The sequence below is a fragment of the Sorex araneus genome, chromosome 10, assembly GCF_027595985.1.
Source record: "Sorex araneus isolate mSorAra2 chromosome 10, mSorAra2.pri, whole genome shotgun sequence".
In the NCBI taxonomy this organism is placed as follows: domain Eukaryota; kingdom Metazoa; phylum Chordata; class Mammalia; order Eulipotyphla; family Soricidae; genus Sorex; species Sorex araneus.
In genome coordinates, this window is record NC_073311.1 from 47,640,136 (window position 1) to 47,659,483 (window position 19,348).

Genomic DNA, 19,348 nt, shown 5'->3' on the forward strand with positions numbered 1-19,348 from the left:
ATCCTGTCACCACCACTCACCACCTGTGAGAGCTCAGGCGATTTCTCAGCAGCTCTGGGCCTCAGTCCTCTCATCTGTGAACTGGGCAGTGTGGGTTCTGCAGACTAGTTGTTCAAAGGGCTGTGACTGGCTGGTGTGAGTTCCGGTCACGTGAGCTATGGTCGGGGCTTCCGTTCGGCACAGCAGCATTTCATGCTTTTCATCACTTCATAACGTGCCATCACGAATAGAGCATGTTTCAACCTAGCTGCTCTTCCTTCTGAACAATTTCGAGAACAATTGTTCTAAAAATTCTCATCACACACACACACACACACACACACACACAGTGCCATCACCACCCTCACCCTCTCTTATTACTGTCTTCAGAATCTTTCTGTTTCTGACTTACCCCGTGTCTTATGTAACTCACCTCCTTCCAGCTAAATTGGTGTGTGATGACTGTCTGTGGCACAGTCACACACGTGACCCCTCCTCCAGTCAGCTCAGGGGCCAGACTGGGCTCACAGGGGGATTTGCAACCCCCTCAGCTGTCGATGGCTCCCTGCACGGAGCCACGGGTTCCCGGGTTCCCCAGTGGGAACCCGGTGGCCTCTGGAATCTTCCCTCCACCCCAGTCCTGATTTGCATCTCACTGCAGTAGAAGTCAAGTCTTAGTTTTGTTTTTGTTTTCTTTTTTGGAATTTCTCTCATGGAATGTCCAGTAGAACCAGTAGCATTCTATCCTCTCAGCCCCAGTGAGTGATATTAAAAAAATAATAATAATTGCCAAGGGGTTGGGAGACAGTACAACGGGCTGGAGGACACACTTGGTATGCTTAGACCCAAACTTGCTTTTTTCTTTATTTTTCTTTAATTGAATCACAGTGAGATACACAGTTACAAGCTGTTCATGGTCAGGTTTCAGACATACAGTGTTCCAACACCCATTCCTCCACGAGTGTAAATTTCCCAGCACCAATGTCCCCAGTATCCCTCCCACCACTCTCTCTCTCTCTCTCTCTCTCTCTCTCTTTTTCTTTTCTGCCCTTTTTCTCTCCTTCCTTTTGGGCTTTATGCTTTGTTATACAAATACTGACAGGTTATCATGCTTCTTGCGTGTTTTCAGCATGCAGTTCTTATCCAGAGTGACATTTCCAACTGTCATTGCCATAGTGGTCCCTTCTCCATCCCAGCCGCCTTCTCCCCCAGCTCTTGAGGCAGGCTTTCAACCGTGGACCAATCCTCCTGGCCCTTGTTTCTGCTTAGACCCTAATTGTGATCCCCCACCATGTGGCTCCCAGGCCCCCGCTGGAGGTGGCCCTGATAGCCCCCAGCACAGCTGAGCCGAGCACTGGGCTGTCAAGCCTGCACAGCTGGGTCGAGTAGCACCAGGGGGAGTGATCTCCCGGGCTGCCCTGAGCCCTGCTGGGTAGACCCCTGCCCAAAGGGTTGCTGACGAGGTAGAGTTAGAGCAGCATTGTCCAACTACTTGGGCCAGCCCCCACTCCAGATGGGCTCACCGGGGGTCGGGCGCTTCAGAGCCCTTCCCCAGACCACCTGAAGGAGGGGGTGAAGCTTATGGTCTTAAAAGAAATCAGGTTGCTCCAGGGAGATAGCGTCAAGGGCTGGAGCACGTGCTGTCCCTGAGGGACCCCCCACCCCAAGTTTGATCCCTGGCACTGCAGGGTCTCCTGAGGATGCCTGGGAGCAATCCTGCAGGACACGGAGCCGCTGGCAGGAGCCCTGAGCACTGTTGATTGGAGAGAGAGAGAGAGAGAGAGAGAGAGAGAGAGAGAGAGAGAGAGAGAGAGAGAGAGAGAGGAAAGGTTTTCCACTTTTAGAGTTAAAGTTGCAGCAATTAGAAATTCCTTTAGTTAACCTGGCTCCCAAATCATTTCTCTTCTGTTAAAAAAGAAAGAAACGCATGTTTCCGGCGAGGGCTGAGACTCCTGCATCACTTCTGCAGCAATTGGTTCTAAAACAGCATTTGTCATTGAACCACTGCTCCCTCTTTTTGCCTTTTACAAGCACTTCTTGGGACCCAAGAGGTAGTACAGCAGGTGGGGTGCTTGCCTCGAACGCTGCTGACCCGGGTTCAATCTCTGCCTCCCATTTATTCCCTGAACCCCAGCGAGGAATGATCTCTGAACGCAGAGTCAGGAGTAAGCCCTGAGCACAGCTGGGTGTGCCCCCCACCTCCAAAAAAACAAACACGTACAGAAAGCACTTCTTCCCTCCCTCCCCCTGCCCCCAGTGACTTGTACAGTGAGCCCGGGGGGACCCTGACTGGGTAATTGTCTGGCAGTGTGTCCCTGATGCATGAGTCTGCGTGACCATCCGCCACGCTCCAAGTGTAGGAGGACCGCGTGGAACCCTGACCCCCAGCCTCCCAGGGGCCAGCTCTGGTCAGTGACAGGCCTTTGCTTACTAGGCAGGGCCTGAAGCTGTCGGGCCCACCAAAGCCCCAAAGCCTGCCCACCCCGACTGCAGCTCCTTCCCTGGACACTGAGGGTGGCCATGAAGCCAGATGCTGAAGCCCACATGGGATACGGCACAAAGGGGGGCGGTCCGAGGTGGCCACCTCGGACCGCCCTGGGTCATGATTCTCATCCAGGAATTGGGCTCCCACGAGCTCCCTGGGGCTTTCCAGGGTGGCCAGTGCCTCGTGGCGACCCCTCATCCAGTGCAGGCCGACTTCTCTTCCTCATCTTCAAGAAGAGGGCAGGGCCTCCAGCAGACCACATGAGGGACCTTGGCTTAAAGCAAATCAAGCTAAGATCCCTCACGTGGTCCAATCATCAATCATTCACCTGCGGGTCTTGTTATTGTTGTTTGTTTTGTTTTTTGAGCCCTAACCTACGGTGCACAGGGCTTACTCCTGGGTGGGGGGGCTCAGGGAACCATATGGGATGCCGGGAATTGAATTCAGGTCAGCCCTTACCCACTGTCCTATTTCTCTGGCCCCCACTCATGTTTCTCTTTAAAAGACAAAAACAAAAACGCAGCCGAGAGAGAGAGAGAGAGAGAGAGAGAGAGAGAGAGAGAGAGAGAGAGAGAGAGAGAGAGAGAGCTCAGAGGGCTAGAACGCAGGCCTGGCATCTGTGAGACCCCAAGAGTTGAATCCCAGAACTTCATTCTCACAGGGGCCCTGGCGACAACCCCCAGACCATTACTGCTGGGCCAGAGCAGCACTGAGAAGTGTCCCCCCAAATGCACCCTCCAAATGATTTCGGGGTCAGCCGCAGGCTGATGTCCAGTAGGTAGGGAGGAGGAGAGAGCGTGGTTTGGGAGAAGGTGCACGGGAAGAGAAGGGATCACCTCTGGTTCCCGGGGCCCTGAAGAAAGAACTGGAACAGTCCCACCCACCACCCTCCAAGAGAGTGGGCCAGAAGCCCCCCCTGCTCCACAAAGCCCCCCTCCACTCCTGCGCCCTGCCTACCCGGGCTGAAAGGGAGAGGGTTGTGGAGCGGGGGGTGGCGCTTCTCGAGTCATTAAAGGGAATTTGGAAGCCGGGATGTTGCGGAATGTTAGATCAGTGGCTGGAACAGCGTGTGGCGTTCTTTAAGCAGGCTTCATTGAGTCCGCACAAAGGGGCTGCCTGCCCGTCTGCTCATTTATGCAGCCGCCCCGGCTCCCCCTCGCACCCGTCACAAAAGTGCTGCTCAGCCGGGCCCCGGCTCGTCGGGGAATGAAAAAGCAGCCGGGGCCGGCCGGCCCAGGAGTTTCAAGAGGCAAACTCCTCTCCTCGGGGCTGGGCTTGGGGCTGCCTGCGGGACCCGGCCGCTACTGGGTGAAAGGCGAGGGAGACCGTTTGTGATCTGCAACCCCGAAGAAACGCTTGAATAGGGAAGAGCCGCCCCGTCCCGCTTCTTCCCAGAAATGTGTGTGCTGGGAGGAGGAGACCCACGCCCTCCCTGGCGGCCCTCGCTCCCCTCTACCCTGGCGGGGTGGGGGCGTGGGGGGCTTGGGCTTCCTCCCCTAGGCAGAACATGGTCACCGCACCCCCCACCCCCATGCCCCCGCCTTGGAAGTTTCCTCTCCTCTGAGTTCCGTATTGGAAAGGACTTTCTTCTCTTTGGGGGAGGAGGACGAGAGGATTTGGCCACCAAGTATTCTTTTAGATCAAAAGTTTGGTGTTTTTTTTTTTCCTCTCCCCAACGGAAGAAAGATTCCAGCTGCACAGCTGTGGAGTCCTGGGGAGCCCCCAGCCCTGGCAGGAATGAGGGGCCACGCGCAGGGGCTCCAGCTGCCCGGGAAGGGATTAAGGAGGATACAGGAGGCCAAATAGAGGGGACGTAGAGATTGGCAGAGGGGGACCGTCCCTGGCAGCTGGTCCCCCCCTCTCCTGCCAGGTGACCAACCAAAGCCACCCTCCTCCTGGCCTTGGGGCTGCTGAAGCCCAGGGGCCCGGCTGGACACTCCCCACTCCTGCCCTCTGCAGCTGGCCCGTGTGCTGAGCTGGGCCAGTGCAACCTGCATTATCAAATCATCCCGGACACTCGGTGCTCCAAGGCAGGAAAGAGAGAAGGTCCCTTTTGGTCCTTGGGTTTATTGCATTCTTTTTTTTAAGAGGCTGAGGGTGGCAGAGTGGCAGAGTGGGAGAATGACTTGGAGTGTGTGTGTGTGTGTGTGTGTGTGTGTGTGTGTGCTCGCGCTGAGGGGGACACACGCATATCTAGTGATGCTCAGGGCTTACTTCCGGTTCTGTGCTCAGGTATCACTTCTAGCACTGCTCAGGGGATCACACAGGATGCTGGGAGTCGAACGAGGTTGGCTGCGTACAAGGCAAGTGCCCAACCCGCTGTACTATCCCTCCAACCCCAAGACACAGGGGTTAAAAGCACCTGCCTTGCCAGCATGAGGTCTTGAGTTTGATCCTGGGCACCCTCCGCATGCACTGAACACAGTCCCTGCAGCTCGGCCACCTGAGACCCCTGGTGCCACCACAGAGCAGGGACCTCCAGCACACACCAGGGGAGCAACACAGAGACTCCTACGAGTGCCCCACAAGGAAGTGTGTGCAATGCTCCCCCACCCCCCTCCACCTGTCTCCCCTGCCCCACTTGCTCAATCATCCCATCAAGAAGCAACAAAGGGACGGGACAGGGGAGCATGTGACAGGCTTCTGCATCTCGAAAGATGCGTCTGGACCACCTTTATGTCTCTGCCTTGAGGCTCACAGCTCCTGGGCTAGATCCTTGCTTCCTGTGGACACAGCCCAGTGTCCAATCCCCCAGCACCAGAAAAGAAAAATTAAATTAAATCAACAGCTCTACCCTTGAAAAACTATTGGGAAGGGGAAAGCGCCTTCAAACTTAAAAATAAAAATACTGGTGCCGGATCGATAACGCAGCGGGTAGGGTGTTTGCCTTGCATGCGGCCGACCCAGGTTCAATCCCTGGCATCCCATATGGTCCCCCTGAGCACCGTCAGGAGAAACTCCTGAGTGTAGAGCCAGGAGCAATCCTTGAGCATCGCTGGGTGTGATTTTTTTTTTTTTTTAGCAAAAAGCTAAAACAAACAATCAAACCAAAACACCATAGAATAGCACAAGGAACATAAGGAGCTCCAGGCTCGCACCCAACTGAGCTCAGCACCACCCTGGCACCGGCCTCAGGGGGACGCGGGGTTGGGACAGCGCTCATGCCTCCCCCCATCCACGCCACGGAGCAGGCCGCTGAGCGAGGCGCTGACGTATTTCGCTTGGCGGCGGGTTCTTCTTTGTGTCTTGCGAGTTTGGCCACTAGCAGAGACTCAGTAGACAGCATCGATGGGGGCGGCTGCGTGCCAAGCACAGGGGAGGTGTGACAGAAGGGGATGGTCACCAACCTCTCAGCAGCCCTCCCTGGCCACCGCTCCCACTTTCCCCAGCTCATAGGGAGGTGAGGCCTCGGATACTGCTGGCGGCAGGAACTGCCGGGACGGCGGGGAGGTGCCGAGAGCATCCGGCACAGCGGGGCAGGGAAGCTGCAGACAGACGGACAAGAGGCTGCTGTTGGGTGAAGGAAAGGGGACTCTCGAGGGTCTCGGGGGGGGGGGGGGCCCTGGGTTCCTGCAGAGCCAGTAGTGTGGCTATGGGTAACCAGCTGCTCTGCCTCTGGTAAGACTCGTGGCCTCAGTTTACCTTCTGTGCTGAGGGACTAGCACTGGGCTCGTTGCTTGTCTGGTGGGAGTGACTCATTGAGCCCCGTGTAGCAGTGGGGGGGGGGTGTTTAAGCCGGGCCTTGAACCCGGGCAAGCCCAGTCCCAGTACCTGTGAACCCAGGTGTTTACGGCAGCTGTGGGACGTCTCGGGGTGGGGGGAAGACTTGGGGAGAGGGGAGAGCTCCTTAGGGGTGCAGGGGGTGGGTGTGAGGGCGTGATGTGGGGGGACTCACAGACCCAGCTGGAAGGCACGGAAAGGTGTGGTCAGGCTCAAGTCAGGGTCCGTCACCCATGGTCTGAGGGCAGTCCCGGGCAGAAAGGAGGCTCTCGTTTGTTTGTTTGAAGGGGGGACTATACCCAGCAGTGCTCAGAGGCAGCTCCAGGCTCTGTGCTCAGGAGAGGGGCGAAGCTCCCAGTGGCACTGGGGGGGAGGGACACGGTGGCGGGGATCAAACATGGGTCTTTCACATGCCAAGTGCTCAGTGCTTCACGCTACCTCCCTGTCCTGACCCCAGCGTCCTGCACAAGGAGACGAAGTCGGTCTCTTGGCTTCCGGAAAGACCCTGCCATCAGGGTCAGTGTGACTGCCACGGGGGCCATCCACGGGGAGGATGAGGCTGGGGTCTAGCTGCAAGGTGGTAGTCAGGGTGGTGGGCAGGGGGCCATGGGCGGGGAGTGGGGAGAAGAGCGGAGCTCCAGATGCCCTGAGTGGAATGGCCAGCCCGTGGTGGCCACCCACACCACCACCAAATCCCATGTCTCCTGCTCCTGTTGTGGGTGTGTCGGCCGTGGGTCTGCCACGGAGGCAGTGAGACAATGTGAGTCCCACACAGCTCACTGGACAGCGGTAGACGGGGGCCTGGAGACCGCCGAGGGATAAAGGTGCCCACTGGGTTCTAGCCCTGGCACCCCCATGCCCCAGGACGCAGCACCCTGCAGCACCAAGTCTTAGCACTTAGCTCACAGGCGGGCCGGGCGGATAGGCTGCAAAGGGGCACTGACACACGGGAGGCCACGCCACAAGGCCGATGCAGGCCCCACGGCTGGCCTATGCTCCCATGCCAGAATCTGGGACTCCCGCAACCACAGCCGAGGCCAGGAACTGCTCGCTCCTTACCGTGTCGTGGGGCGGCGTTGGGATAAATGCCAGGGCTGCATCAAACCTTCACCCTGTCTCTTTTTTTTTTTTTAATTTTTATTGATTCACCATGAGATATAGTTATAAGCTTTCATGTCTGAGTTACAATCTCACAAGGATCAAACACCCATCCCTCCACCAGTGCACATTCCCCACCACCAATATCCCGGGTATACCCCACCTTTCCCACCCTCCCCCTGCCTCCATGGCAGACAATATTCCCCATACTCTCTCTCTACTTTTGGGCATTATGGTTTGCAATGCAGATACCTAGAGGTCGTCGTGTTTGGTCCTTTACCTACTTTTGGCACATATCTCCCATCCTGACCGATTCCTCCAACCATCATTTTCTTAGTGATCCCTTCTCTATTCCAGTTGTCTTCTCCCCATCCGCTCGTGAGGCAGGCTTCCAGCTATGGGGCAATCTTCCCGACCCTTCTCTCTCCTGTCCTTGTTCACCCAGTCTCTTCTTTTTTTGCTTTTTGGGTCACACCCGGCGATGCACAGGGGTTACTCCTGGCTCTGCACTCAGGAATTAACCCCTGGCGGTGCTCAGGGGACCATATGGGATGCTGGGAATTGAACCCGGGTCGGCCGCGTGCAAGGCAAACGCCCTACCCACTGTGCTATTACTCCAGCCCCCTCACCCAGTCTCTTAATGGATCTCAGAAATTACCCCCTCCCCTCAACACATGGCTTCTCCCTGCTCTTCCTTTAAATATTATTGGCAGGAGATAGAGTACCTTTTTTTTTTCCAAAAAAAATTTAAGAAAGGAAAATAAACCACCACTCTAACTACTTGAGTATACTTCTGGTGAATGTTCTCCAAGATCTTGAACTTTGCTTGTCAGTTTCCTAACTGGACATTTCTAGTGGGATAATCCTTTGTATTCACACCCACAAAAAGATTAATTTCGTACATAAAGTCTGTACATAAATTTTTTGGTGGTAAGCACAATCTCAGTACTCTAACAAAGAGCATTTTTATTGTTTTACATTCCCTTTTCATGTCCCCATGTGTACAGACATAAATTATGACCCCAGTGTTGCCCCAGGATGATTTAATTACCACTTATGTTGTAATTTATGTTGTGCAGTAATTCAGCATTTGGTCATAATATTTTATTTTTGTCACGGCATTGTTTTTAACATCATATTTAATGCTGCGGATGCTTCATTGAATATGCCTACAATCTTTTAGTCAGTTCCCTATCATGGGCTATTTATGTTGATTCTGAATTTTTATTTTTTAGGAGCTCGAGTTCTGGGCCAATGAGATAGTGCAGTGGTTAGGGTGCTTGTCTTGTGTGCAGATGACCCAGGCTCAATCCCCAGCACTACGTCTGGCCCTCCAATCCTCCCAGGAGTGATCCCTAAACTTAGAACCTGGAATGAACCCTGAGCGACACTGGGTGTGGCCCCGGAACAAACAAACAAGTCCAACATGCCTGATTTTCGTTATTTTTAGATTCTTTCCTCGGACAAACAAAAATCTTTCCTTGGACTCTTCAAAGAGCATGAAGAGTCTGTGTCTCTTAATTAATTTAAAACTGCCTTGTAGGAGGGCTTACTTAAAAATGATGCTAGGGGCTAGAGGGATTGTACGGCAGGTTAAGGCCCTAGCCTCGCGCACGGTCAACTCCGGGTGCTATCCCTGGCATCACATGGTCCCCTGAACCCTGCCAGGAGTAAGCCCTGAACACAGCTAGTGGCCCACAAACAAACAAAAATTAAAAAAAAAAAAATAAAAACCCAAACCAGGGGCTGGAGCGATAGCACAGCAGGTGGGGCATTTGCCTTGCATGCGGCCGACCCGGGTTCGATTCCCAGCACCCCATATGGTCCCCTGAGCACTGCCAGGGGTAATTCCTGAATGCAGAGCCAGGATTGACCCCTTAGCATCGCTGGGTGTGACCCAAAAAAGAAAAAAAAATCAACCCAAAACCCAAACCAGATGCTAGCTGCATCCTGCACCGTCTCACGCTCCACACCCGGATCTCTGTCAGTGGAACGTTCTTCAAATGTTGCTGATAGTAGAGTGTTAAAGCCGGTGCTGACGGGGTCAGGTCCAAGGGCACAGTAGGCCAGAAACAGAGAGGAGTCTCTGCTGTCCCCAAACCTGCTGTGTGTGTATATATCTTACGAATCACGTGACTCCGGTGACATTTTCAGATTTTTTTGTTTTGTGTTGGGGCCATATCAGGAGGTGGTGCTCAGGGCGTTTGCCTGGCTCTGTGCTCAGGGATCACTCCTGGTGGACATGGGGAACCCTATGGGATCGAACCCGGGTCAGTCCCACGCAAGGCGAATGCCCTACCTGCTGTACCACGGCTCTGCTCCCTCCAGTGACATTCTTGTATTCTTTGGGCGTGGGTGGGCGGGAAAGTCAGACCCCCAAGTATAGCCCACTGTGAGCCAGTGTGAAGCGTTTCTCTCTAAGGCTTTTCTCATTTCTCTCTCACCCTCTGCTGGCACCCGGACACCTCCTCGGTGGCCTGCCTTTGTGGACAGCTGCCTCAGGTTTTGGCCTTGAAGCCCCCCAAATGCTCAAAGCCTGGCAGGTGTGCGTGGCCGAGGGTAACAGGCATGGCCACAGCCCTTGGGGTGGCCTCAGCGTGAGGCAGACAGATGGTGTGTATCCCCCCGCCCCATCCCTGTCAGCCCTGAGCTAACGCCGCAGACTTCCAGGTCACCTCTGTTTGGGGGGTGGGGGGTGGGGGAGGACATAGCAAAGTGAACAACAGCTCACGTCCTCAGCCTCAAGCTCGGATCCTCGTGAGGCAGGACTGTGGCACTTGTAAGAGTACCCCTGGCACTTACCTGGCTGGGGAGATGACACGAGCACGAAGGTGGTTTTCCCGGGGCGAGGCTTAGCTATCCATTGCACTCTGCCTTGCTGACCCCTGTGATTTCCCCAAATGGGAAAAAGCAACTGCAGAATTTGTGGTCATGGGGAACTGTGTTTGAGCTTTCCCCGAATTAAAAAAAAAATTGTCCCCCTGAAGAGTTCCGGGAGCCCAAGCCTTATGGGTTCAGCATCCTTCTGGGGACCGTATGTCAGAGCCGTGGTTTCCAGCCGGTTCTGGGTTATGTGGCAGCTGCAGTGACTTTCTGGTAAAATGAGTTTCTGCCAACCGGCACCAGTTTGCAAACCGGCAGTTGAAGGCCACTTCCAGAGGCTCTTTTTGCTTCCAGAAGCGTTGGGATTTGTTTGTTTGTTTGTTTGTTTGTTTGTTTGGGAGATGGGGCGGGGAGCAGACAAAACAGTGCTTAAGTGGGCCCCGTGGTGCCAGGGAGAAAATCTGGGACTCCCTGCGCAGGTTAGTCCTTTGAGGGTTCTCCCTGCGCACCCCTCGAAGTGCTCTGTCCCGTGCCCTCCTGAGGTCCCTTAGCCAGTGTGGTGGTACCACACTGAGCAGAGGAAACACAGCGCATCTGTTCTGCACCCCGGAAATGCTCAGGTCCACCCAACACATAGGTGGACTGTGGTCTCACTCCCCACCCCTGAGTTTGGGCTCCCTCCACGGAGTCCGCCTCTGCCTTGGGGGGATGCTGCTTCACCGGGGGCCATCATCATCATCCATTTGGGGGCAGGGAAGCCACACAGAGACTCCTGAGCCTCCCTGGGGCAGAGCAGGGAGGGAAACGTCCACGCAGACTCAGACACTGGCGAGCGTAGGAGTGTGTGCCGAGGCACAAGCAAACGGATGAGAGGGACTGTCGGTGTGGATGGATGGATGGCAGGCAGGTGCCACACCCGCCTGGAGCCAGGGGCACCGTTCCTTCCTGGCAATAGCAAACCAGCCGAGCAGCACCCTTCCGTGGTGGACAGCCTGCGGGCTCCCTCTCTCTGGCCATGCAGCCTGGACTAGAGGGAAGGCACGAAGCCGGCCATCAGAGGAAATCCCCACAGCGGGTTGGAGCTCTTACCTTGTAGGTGTGAGGCCTCAAGTTTGATCACTGGAATCGAACATCTACTCCCTCACCTCCAAACACTGCTGGGGTATGGGGGGAGGGGCTGGAGCGATAGCCCAGTGGGTAGGGCATTTGCCTTGCACACGGCTGACCCAGGTTCGATTCCCAGCATCCCATATATATGGTCCCCTGAGCACCGCCAAGGGTAATTCCTGAGTGCAGAGCCAGGAGTGACCCCTGTGCATCATCAGGTGAGACCCAAAAAGAAAAAAAAAACCCAAACATTGTTGGGGTCGCCCTGGTGGTCCCCAGCACCTGTTGGGCTGCGTGGCATCACTGGGCCCTAACACTGGACCACCTGAAAGGGTACTAAGTGCAGGCTCCCATTGAAAATTATTTGCCTAAGAATTGTGGCGTGGGGGTGGGGGTGGGGGTGGGGGGAGATAGTACAGCAGCAGGTAGGGCGTTTCCTTGCATGTGGCCAACCTGGATTCAACCCCCAACATCCCCTATGGTCCCCTGAGCCCTCCAGGAGTGATGCCTGAGAGCAGAGCCAGAAGTAAGCCCTGAGCACAGACAGGTGTGGCCCCAAAACCAAAACCAAAGAATTGTATAGGGTAGGGTTTTTATTTTTAATTTGATTTCACAAGTGAGGAAACTGAGTCATGGGAAGGTTAAATGAATTGCCCAGAGCGGTCCCCAGTGTTGGTGCAGGCACCCCCTTCTCTCCAGTGCAGGGCCTGAGGCTCTGGGACTGGGTTTCCGCCCTGGCCAGAGGGTCCTTTGCCAGGTCACCTGCCTGGGGTGTCTTGGGGGGCCAAGAGCCCTGCTCCAGGACAGGGGCGGGCTTTGGGGGGTCAATGTAGATTGAACGGGACCCTCGGGCTTCCCTGTGGGGGAGGTTCAGGAGAGCCAACAAGATGCGTGTACATGCCACGTGAGGTGCCACGAGAGGTGCCACGTGAGGAAGGCCAGAGAGCAGGGCCACGTGAGGCTGGTCAGGGGCCCTCAGAGCAGACAGCAGCCTTGGCCCAGGGGTCCCCAGGCTGGAAGACAAGGCGCCCCTCTTGGGAAGGTCCGGGTGCAGCCTCAGTGTGGGCCAAGGGTGCCCCCTAAGGAGGAAGCCCGCTCGAGTCTTGGGAACAGGAAAAATCCCGATACGCCCCAAGCAGCTTCTGCCTCACTGAGGGGCTGCAGCTGTAGGCTGAGGCTTTTGTTCCGGGGCTGTAGAAGCTTCTGGAAGGCTTCAAACAAGGGAGAGGCCAGTCCTGGCAATCTCTACACTGTGAGCCAGAAGAATAGTGCATGGAGCTGCCGGGGGTGGGATGGGGTTGTGGGGAGGGAACGACCCCCAGACTCCAGAGCCCCCCAGAGTCCCCACCCACATGGATGTTCCCTCCCCCCCGCCCAGGACTTGGGTCTACCTCCCTGTCACCCCACTTTCCCCGACGGGTAACCGATCCTTGTGTTGACTTGCAGATCATAAGGCAGCAGTTTCCTCAGCTGACCACCAGAAGACTTGGCACCCGTGGACAGTCCAAGTAAGCGCCTGCCTCACCCCTCCCGTGGTACCCTGCGCCCGGCCTGGCGGGAAGTGTGACTGGAGGAGCACAGAGGAGCACGGAGGAGCAGCTGTGGACAGCTGGGCGCCCTTTCTCAGAGAGAAGGGCTTGGCACCAGCCCGGAGTCAGCCAGCCCTGCGCCCGGACCCGAGGCTCCAGGGGGCTCCTAGGTGTGGGCAGCAGTGAAAGATGCTCCTTGAGGCCTCCGGGAACAGTCCGTGGTTCACTTAGGTGCCTTCGCTGCAAACTTTCTGCAGGCATTGGGTGGGCCAGAGAGCCCGTGCTGACCTCGCTGAGCGGGAGATGCAGGGGAGGGCCCAGGCCATGGCGGGCAGATGCCTCCCTGTCATCCACTGCTCAGATGCAGACGTGAAGCCTGGGAGTGTGAGAGCAGACGGGGAGGAAGGGGGCACCTTAAGTAGAAGGGGGCCTAGGGAGGTGGCCCACGTGCATGTGTGCAGAAGGCCTGAAATTGAGCCCCAGCCTTGTGTGGCCCCAGAACATTACTGGGGCCCCGTGGGCCCCCAGGCACCAACAAACTTGCTGGACAGAGCTCCCCAATTCTGTCCATGTGAGCCACACCGGGCAGTGCTCGGGAGCCCCTGGCTCGGTTTTGTGCACCGTCTCCCCCAGCCTCGGGCCCCACCATTGAAGACAGGAAAAGAAGGAAAGGGCAGGGTCTCTCGCTGATGATGGAGAGAGTTCTTTCAGGGGACCCAGAGGGGAGGCCTGGGTGGGGCGGCCCACGGAAGAGGCAGGTGGGCGGGTGTGAGCGAGGGGTGCCGGGACTCTGCCTCGAGGGCTCAGGCCGCCATCAAATCTGAATTTTCCTGAACTCGGGTGATTTAGTATGGGGGGATTCAGACATGGTTGTTGAACTTTCATAAGCATCTCTGGCTGGCAAAGGGGCTGGTGACCCCCACCTGAGGTGGCTGGTGCCCAGAATCCTCAAAACCTTTGACATGCCAACATAGACCGGGCCACACTCTCCGAGGGGGCCTCATTAAGTAGCGGGATGAAACTCTTCAGCAGGGCAGTGGCTACTGATTTATCCATTACCAATGCAGCGTCCCCAAAGCCACCGAGACTTGTGTCCAGTGTATGTGTGTGTGTGGGGGGGGGGTCCAAAGCACCCCTCCCAGACAGCCTGTCATCACCGTCCTGGGGGATATAGGCGTGACTTTGCAACCAAGTTGAATTAAAAAAAAGAAGAAGAAAGATTTAAAAAATATAATCAAACCTGAGAAGAAAAATTTTTAGTCAAATTCCCCCTATATGTAGACTCGTGTGTGTGTGTGTGTGTGTGTGTGTGTGTGTGTGTGTGTGTGAAGCTCTCAAGGCAGTTGCCAAGAGAAAAATCTCTGAGCAAGGGAGATACGGGAATCTAGGGCTTTCCCGAGGGAGCCACTCTTTTGTACTGAGAAGTTCTGGTACTGGTTTGGCGACGGCGGTTGGGCCTGGGTACGAGGATCCCTCCGAGTGCAAAAGCCAGAATCTCCCTTATGTGTCTGTTGATCAGCCCAGTGCTTAGCACCCAACGGCCAATTCAACGTGCTTCTTGGCCGGGCAAAGGGGTGGTTGGCAGAACGCTGGGCAGAGGGCCTGGGGTGTGGGCGTTTGTATGTGCGAGGTCCTGGCTTTGATCCACATCGCTGGCGTAGGGGTGCGGGGATAAAAGAAAGGAAACTGAGTCAATAAAAGTTGATTGGTTCCCTCTTCCAGCTAAGAGGTCTTTGTAGAGTCCCAGTCTCTGAAACGTTGGTTCCCGTTACTAAGAAGAATGGAAATAGAAAGACAAGGAGTGGAATCGAGAAGGGAAACATTTCCCATCCTACAATAACACAGAGCACGTCTCCTCCTGTCTATATACTAGAGCCTAAATAGTTTTTGCTCTTTGCTTGTTTGGGTTTTGATTTCCTTTCGCCTAGAGACTGGCAGGATGAGGTGGTGTCTTCTTAAAGTCCTGGGTATGGTCAGTTTCACCCTCTCCCCCCAGGCTCCTCCACCAACGCCTTGTACCTTCAGCCCCCCGAAATGGCATGGGATGTTCTCATCTCTCCCTAACCCTCTATACCCAACGCCCCAGCCTCAGTCACTTGGCCTGACAAGGGGTGGGAAAAATCCCTTGCCAGGATCCATTTGGGGGTGTGACTCTGGAGAGCGAGTGGAGGTGTCCTCTAGAACAGGAATGGACCCGGTCAGTGGCAGGGGTTACACCAGTTAGCGACGACAGCCCCAGAATGCAGCCACATGCTCCCTGCGGCCAGCAGTGGCCTGAGCTGAAGCTCATTCTCACTTGGGCTCAGAGAAACGACCCAGCCAGGGGAGCTTTGTCAAGTGAAGGTGGGGGCGGGGTGGATCATAACTGCCCTCCCCACCTGCAGGAGGCTTCTGGAACTGCCGGAACCCATCCCCTCCCCCGACCGGGAGTGCCTTTGAGAGGGAGAGGCAGTTATGACAGTTGGGAAGTAGAAGGTCCAGAAGACAGATATCAGCTCAACACAAAGAAGAACTCTCTGATAACTGATAACTAGCCGGACCGAAAATGAACTGGGCCACCTTCGGAGGGTCCGAGTTCTTCGTGCCAGGAGGTGTTCAGATAGACACGCGATGCCCACTGAGCCCGCTGAGCACCAATATCACAGAATGGTATCAGGAGGAGGGAAGCTGGTAGGGGGGCTCCGGGCTCCCTCCCCAGGGTGGCCACTGGCCCCCTCACTTCCATGAGTGGAGGACGTGACGGTTTTGACGAGACTTTGCTTCCCAAGTGCCACGTGTTGGCAGACCCTAACTCCAGACTTAACTCAGCGTCTCTGCGGCCTGGAGCCCAGGGTGACTGGCACGTCAAGATATTTTATAGGTGACTCTCCCCAGAGCTGGAGGTTGAGCATCCTCGGCTGAGTGGTGAAAACCTTCTGAAGGTTCATCCCGGCCTCTTCCTCATGGGGGGCCTTCCTTGGAGTGGTTCTTAAATTCTCTGGGCTTCAGATTCCTGGTCTGTAAAATGGGGACAGGTATTAGCTAAGCCTCGGGGTGGGGGGTGTGGAGGGGTATGAAATTAAATCAGGAAGTGTGTGTCAAGTCCTTAGTGCACAGGTAGCTTCCCTGAAGAGCAAAGCGCCCCATTTTTAATGGTCTCTCCTGTCTGGGGGTTGGAAGTCAGGAGTCTACTCAGCGGGCCCCTGGGGTGGGCCTGTGAGGGCTGTTTCTCTCCGAGGCCTGGGCCCTGTGCCCTGACTCCATCATTTGAGAAGGGACCTGGGGAAACTGTTCCCCTCTGGACCCTGACTCTGCCCCATATCCACATGTATTTTCCTGCTGGTCTAGCAGAGATGTTGGTAGTCCCAGAGCCCGGCTTGGACTGGTCACCTCCAGGTCCTCAATGCACAAGGACGAGGGGTAAACCCCCCTCTCGGTCAGACGATTTCTTCTCAGAAGGCCCTGGAGGGTCTGCCTTTAAGTAAACACCCCGTTGGTTGTAATTATCGATCCAAAGGGAGCCCCCCCTTGTGCCATGTCCTCATTGAAAGTATTTCCATTAGGAGCTGGTATTTTTTTAGGTAACCAGAAGCTGGCTTTTCATGCCGTAGCCCGTGTGAACTGAAGCTCTGAATTTATCTCTCTCATGTTCCTTAGGAGTACCCTTTGTGAAAAAGAAAACATCAGCCAAGTTTTGGTTGGTTGCATTCACAGTTGTAAACACAGCCTTACTGGGGGGACCCCACAGATGGTGGGGGTGGGGGTTCGAGGCTCTCAGGTACTTATATTTGGCTACATAAAGTACAGATGGGTTTGGTTTTTTTTTTTTTTCCCAGCCACCTTTTTGCTTTGCAAAAGTATTTGACTTCACATTTTCTGTAGGAGGCAATTTTGGTTATTTTTACCTGCCTGATTGATGCCTGGCGACGTGGAACTTGGGTTTAATTTGAGATCCCAGAAAAGTGGGGCCTTGCAGGAGTCTGAACTCCTGGGGCCCTGGGCTGGAGGGGTGTGGTGAGGAGGTGGGCTCAGCTCTCCTGGGCCTTGGGCACCACCACCACCACCCCCCCTCCACCCCGAAACCCCACCTGCTAACAGTGCCCGATTCTCTCTCCCTGCGGCCCAGGTACCATTACTACGGCATTGCGGTGAAGGAGAGCTCGCAATATTACGATGTGATGTATTCCAAGAAAGGGGCTGCCTGGGTGAGCGAGACGGGCAAGAAGGAAGTGAGCCGGCAGACGGTGGCCTACTCGCCCCGCTCCAAGCTCGGGACGCTGCTGCCTGAGTTTCCGAATGTCAAAGACCTCAACCTGCCCGCGAGTCTGCCCGAGGAGAAGGTGACGGAGCCTAAGGGTTCCTGGGTCTGGGTTCCCCTCTCCCCCTCTCTCCCCTCCCCTTCCCCCCCTTTCCCTCTCTCACTTCGGCTGATTTAGGACACACACACACACACACACACACTCACACACACACTCACACGCACATACACTCACACATTCGCACACATACACTCACACACACATGCACACACACACACACACACATAAACTCACACACTCACACCCTTACTGCAAACACAGCAAGTGTAAAAATAAATATAAATGAACTAAGTATGGGCCTCAGTGAATGACCACAGCGCTTCCTTGGTCCAGTAGCTGTGACCAAAGGGCCGACCTCGTGCAGGGCGTGGCAGGAGAGGTCACTCCTGGGGAAGTGCTCTGGAACTCCACCCATTCCTTCCCCCGCAGGCCCAGCAGCGACTCTTGCCCTGTCCAGCCTCCCTCCTGCCTCACCTGCCTCCCTCCCTCCTGTGGGCAGACGGCCCTCTTCTGGGCCACTTCTTGGAATTCAGAGGGTGAAGTTGGCGGCCTCAGTGCCAGCCGACGCCAAGAGCTGCACGGCTAGGCAGGGGTGCTCCTAGGGGGTGTGCTCAGTTAGCTGGAGTGAGTGGGGCCAGCAGGGACCCGCAGGGCTTGATTGGAAGCACAGCATCTTTCCTGGGCTGCCATTTCTCTCTCAACCCAGCCAGAAGCCACCGCAGACACCACGGGCTGCCGAGTGTCTGCTGTGGGCAGAGGGGTGCAGCGCGTTGGAAAACTGGGCCGAAGAGGGAGAGGGGAGCTCTGGCTGCCGGAGCTCTGCCCGCTGGACCAGACTCTGCCTGCAGAGCGCTTTACACTAAGATCCAGACTCCCCCCACACACACACCACCGCCCCACCGCCTCAAAGTTGCTCTTTAAATTTTTTTAGAAAGCTTCCTAAATGTTAGCTGCAAGAGTCTTGCCGGCTAGAGCGGGAGAAAACATCCTCCTCCTGAGCAGATTCTGGAGAACTTCTCAGGGGGCTTTGGTGTGGCTGTGTGAATTTAGCAGGATCACCGCTTCTCAGAGATGCACCCGGGGTCGGGCGTGGGGGAGGGCGGAGAGATGGGACAGCAGGCAGGGTGCTTGCCTTGCACGCAGCCACCCGGGTTCAATCCCTCGCACCCCATATGGTCCCCCAAGCCCAGTTAGGAATGATTCCTGAGTGCAGAGCCAAGCGTAAGCCCTGAGCATCCCTGGGGGAGGGAGGGAGGGAGGGAGGGAGGGAGGGAGAGAGAGAGAGAGAGAGAGAGAGAGGGGGAGGGAGGGAGGGAGAGAGAGAAGGAGAGAGGGAAGGATGGAGGGAAGGAAGGAAGGAAGGAAGGAAGGAAGGAAGGAAGGAAGGAAGGAAGGAAGGAAGGAAGGAAGGAAGGAAGGAAGGAAGGAAGGAAGGAAGGAAGGAGTGAAGGAAGGAAAGAAGGGAGGGAGGGAGGAAGGAGGGAAGGGAGGAAGGAGGAAAGGGAGGGAGGGAGAGAAGGAGGGAGGGAGGGAGGACAGACGGACACCTGGGTTTCCGCTTTTCAGTCTCTTAGCAGAGGGGGACTGTGGCTCCAGGGTTCCTGGCTGATAAGCCGCACAGGAGGAGGGCGGGGGAGGCCAGGGGCCCTGAAGGGCCGACACCCCATATTGTGCTGCACAGCTGGAGGAGGGGCAGAGAGGTGACTCCCGGGGCCTCTGGGGTGCGGACTCCAGAAGGGAAGCTAGGAATCGAGAGGAAGGCGGGGGGCGGAACCCTGTGCTCCCCCTTGTTGTTGACCCCTGCCCACCCCTCAGGTCTCCACCTTCATCATGATGTACAGAACACACTGTCAGCGGATCCTGGACACCGTCATAAGAGCCAACTTCGATGAGGTGGGTCCTCCCGCGCGGGGCCGGGCACTCCTGGGACGAGCACCCAGGTCCCTCGCGCCCGGCCCGGAAGCTCCTTCTGCCTTTCCGTGCCCCCTGAGTACCCCCCTTGCTCGGGTCCAAGGGCGAGCAGCCCAGGGGAATCACAGCTTTGCAGAGGGCAGCAGCCCCGCCGGAGCTGGGGGGTCAGAGCCGAGAGCGGAGGGGCTTGGCCCCGCCCTGGCCTGGCCACCCCAGGTGCCTGGGGGGCTGCTTTCCTCCTCTCGTGACGTCTGGCGCCCCCCAGACAGCCCGGCCTCCGGGAGCACTTAGCAAAGCAGCTTCTCCTCGACCTGAACTGTTTTCCGTCAGAAAGGAGAAGTGTGAAAGCAGCTGAGAGACAGCACCGCGGGGCTGACCTGCTGTCTCAAAGGCCCTTC

General features: G+C 56.2%; 1 protein-coding gene and 1 non-coding gene across 3 annotated transcripts in view; both read left to right on the plus strand.

Moving 5' to 3' along the window:
- Window positions 1-19,348, plus strand: part of RFX4 (regulatory factor X4) — a 164,243-nt gene that overhangs the window by 72,279 nt on the left and 72,616 nt on the right. For both annotated transcript variants that reach the window (XM_055118642.1, XM_055118641.1), the window contains exons 5-7: window positions 12,659-12,720; window positions 16,847-17,060; window positions 18,855-18,932. In XM_055118642.1, coding sequence (XP_054974617.1) covers window positions 12,659-12,720; window positions 16,847-17,060; window positions 18,855-18,932 — 354 coding nt within the window. The remainder of the gene's footprint in view (window positions 1-12,658; window positions 12,721-16,846; window positions 17,061-18,854; window positions 18,933-19,348) is intronic.
- On the plus strand, window positions 10,077-10,242 carry LOC129399252 (U1 spliceosomal RNA). Its single transcript, XR_008627019.1, has one exon. It is a non-coding gene; the product is annotated as a U1 spliceosomal RNA (small nuclear RNA).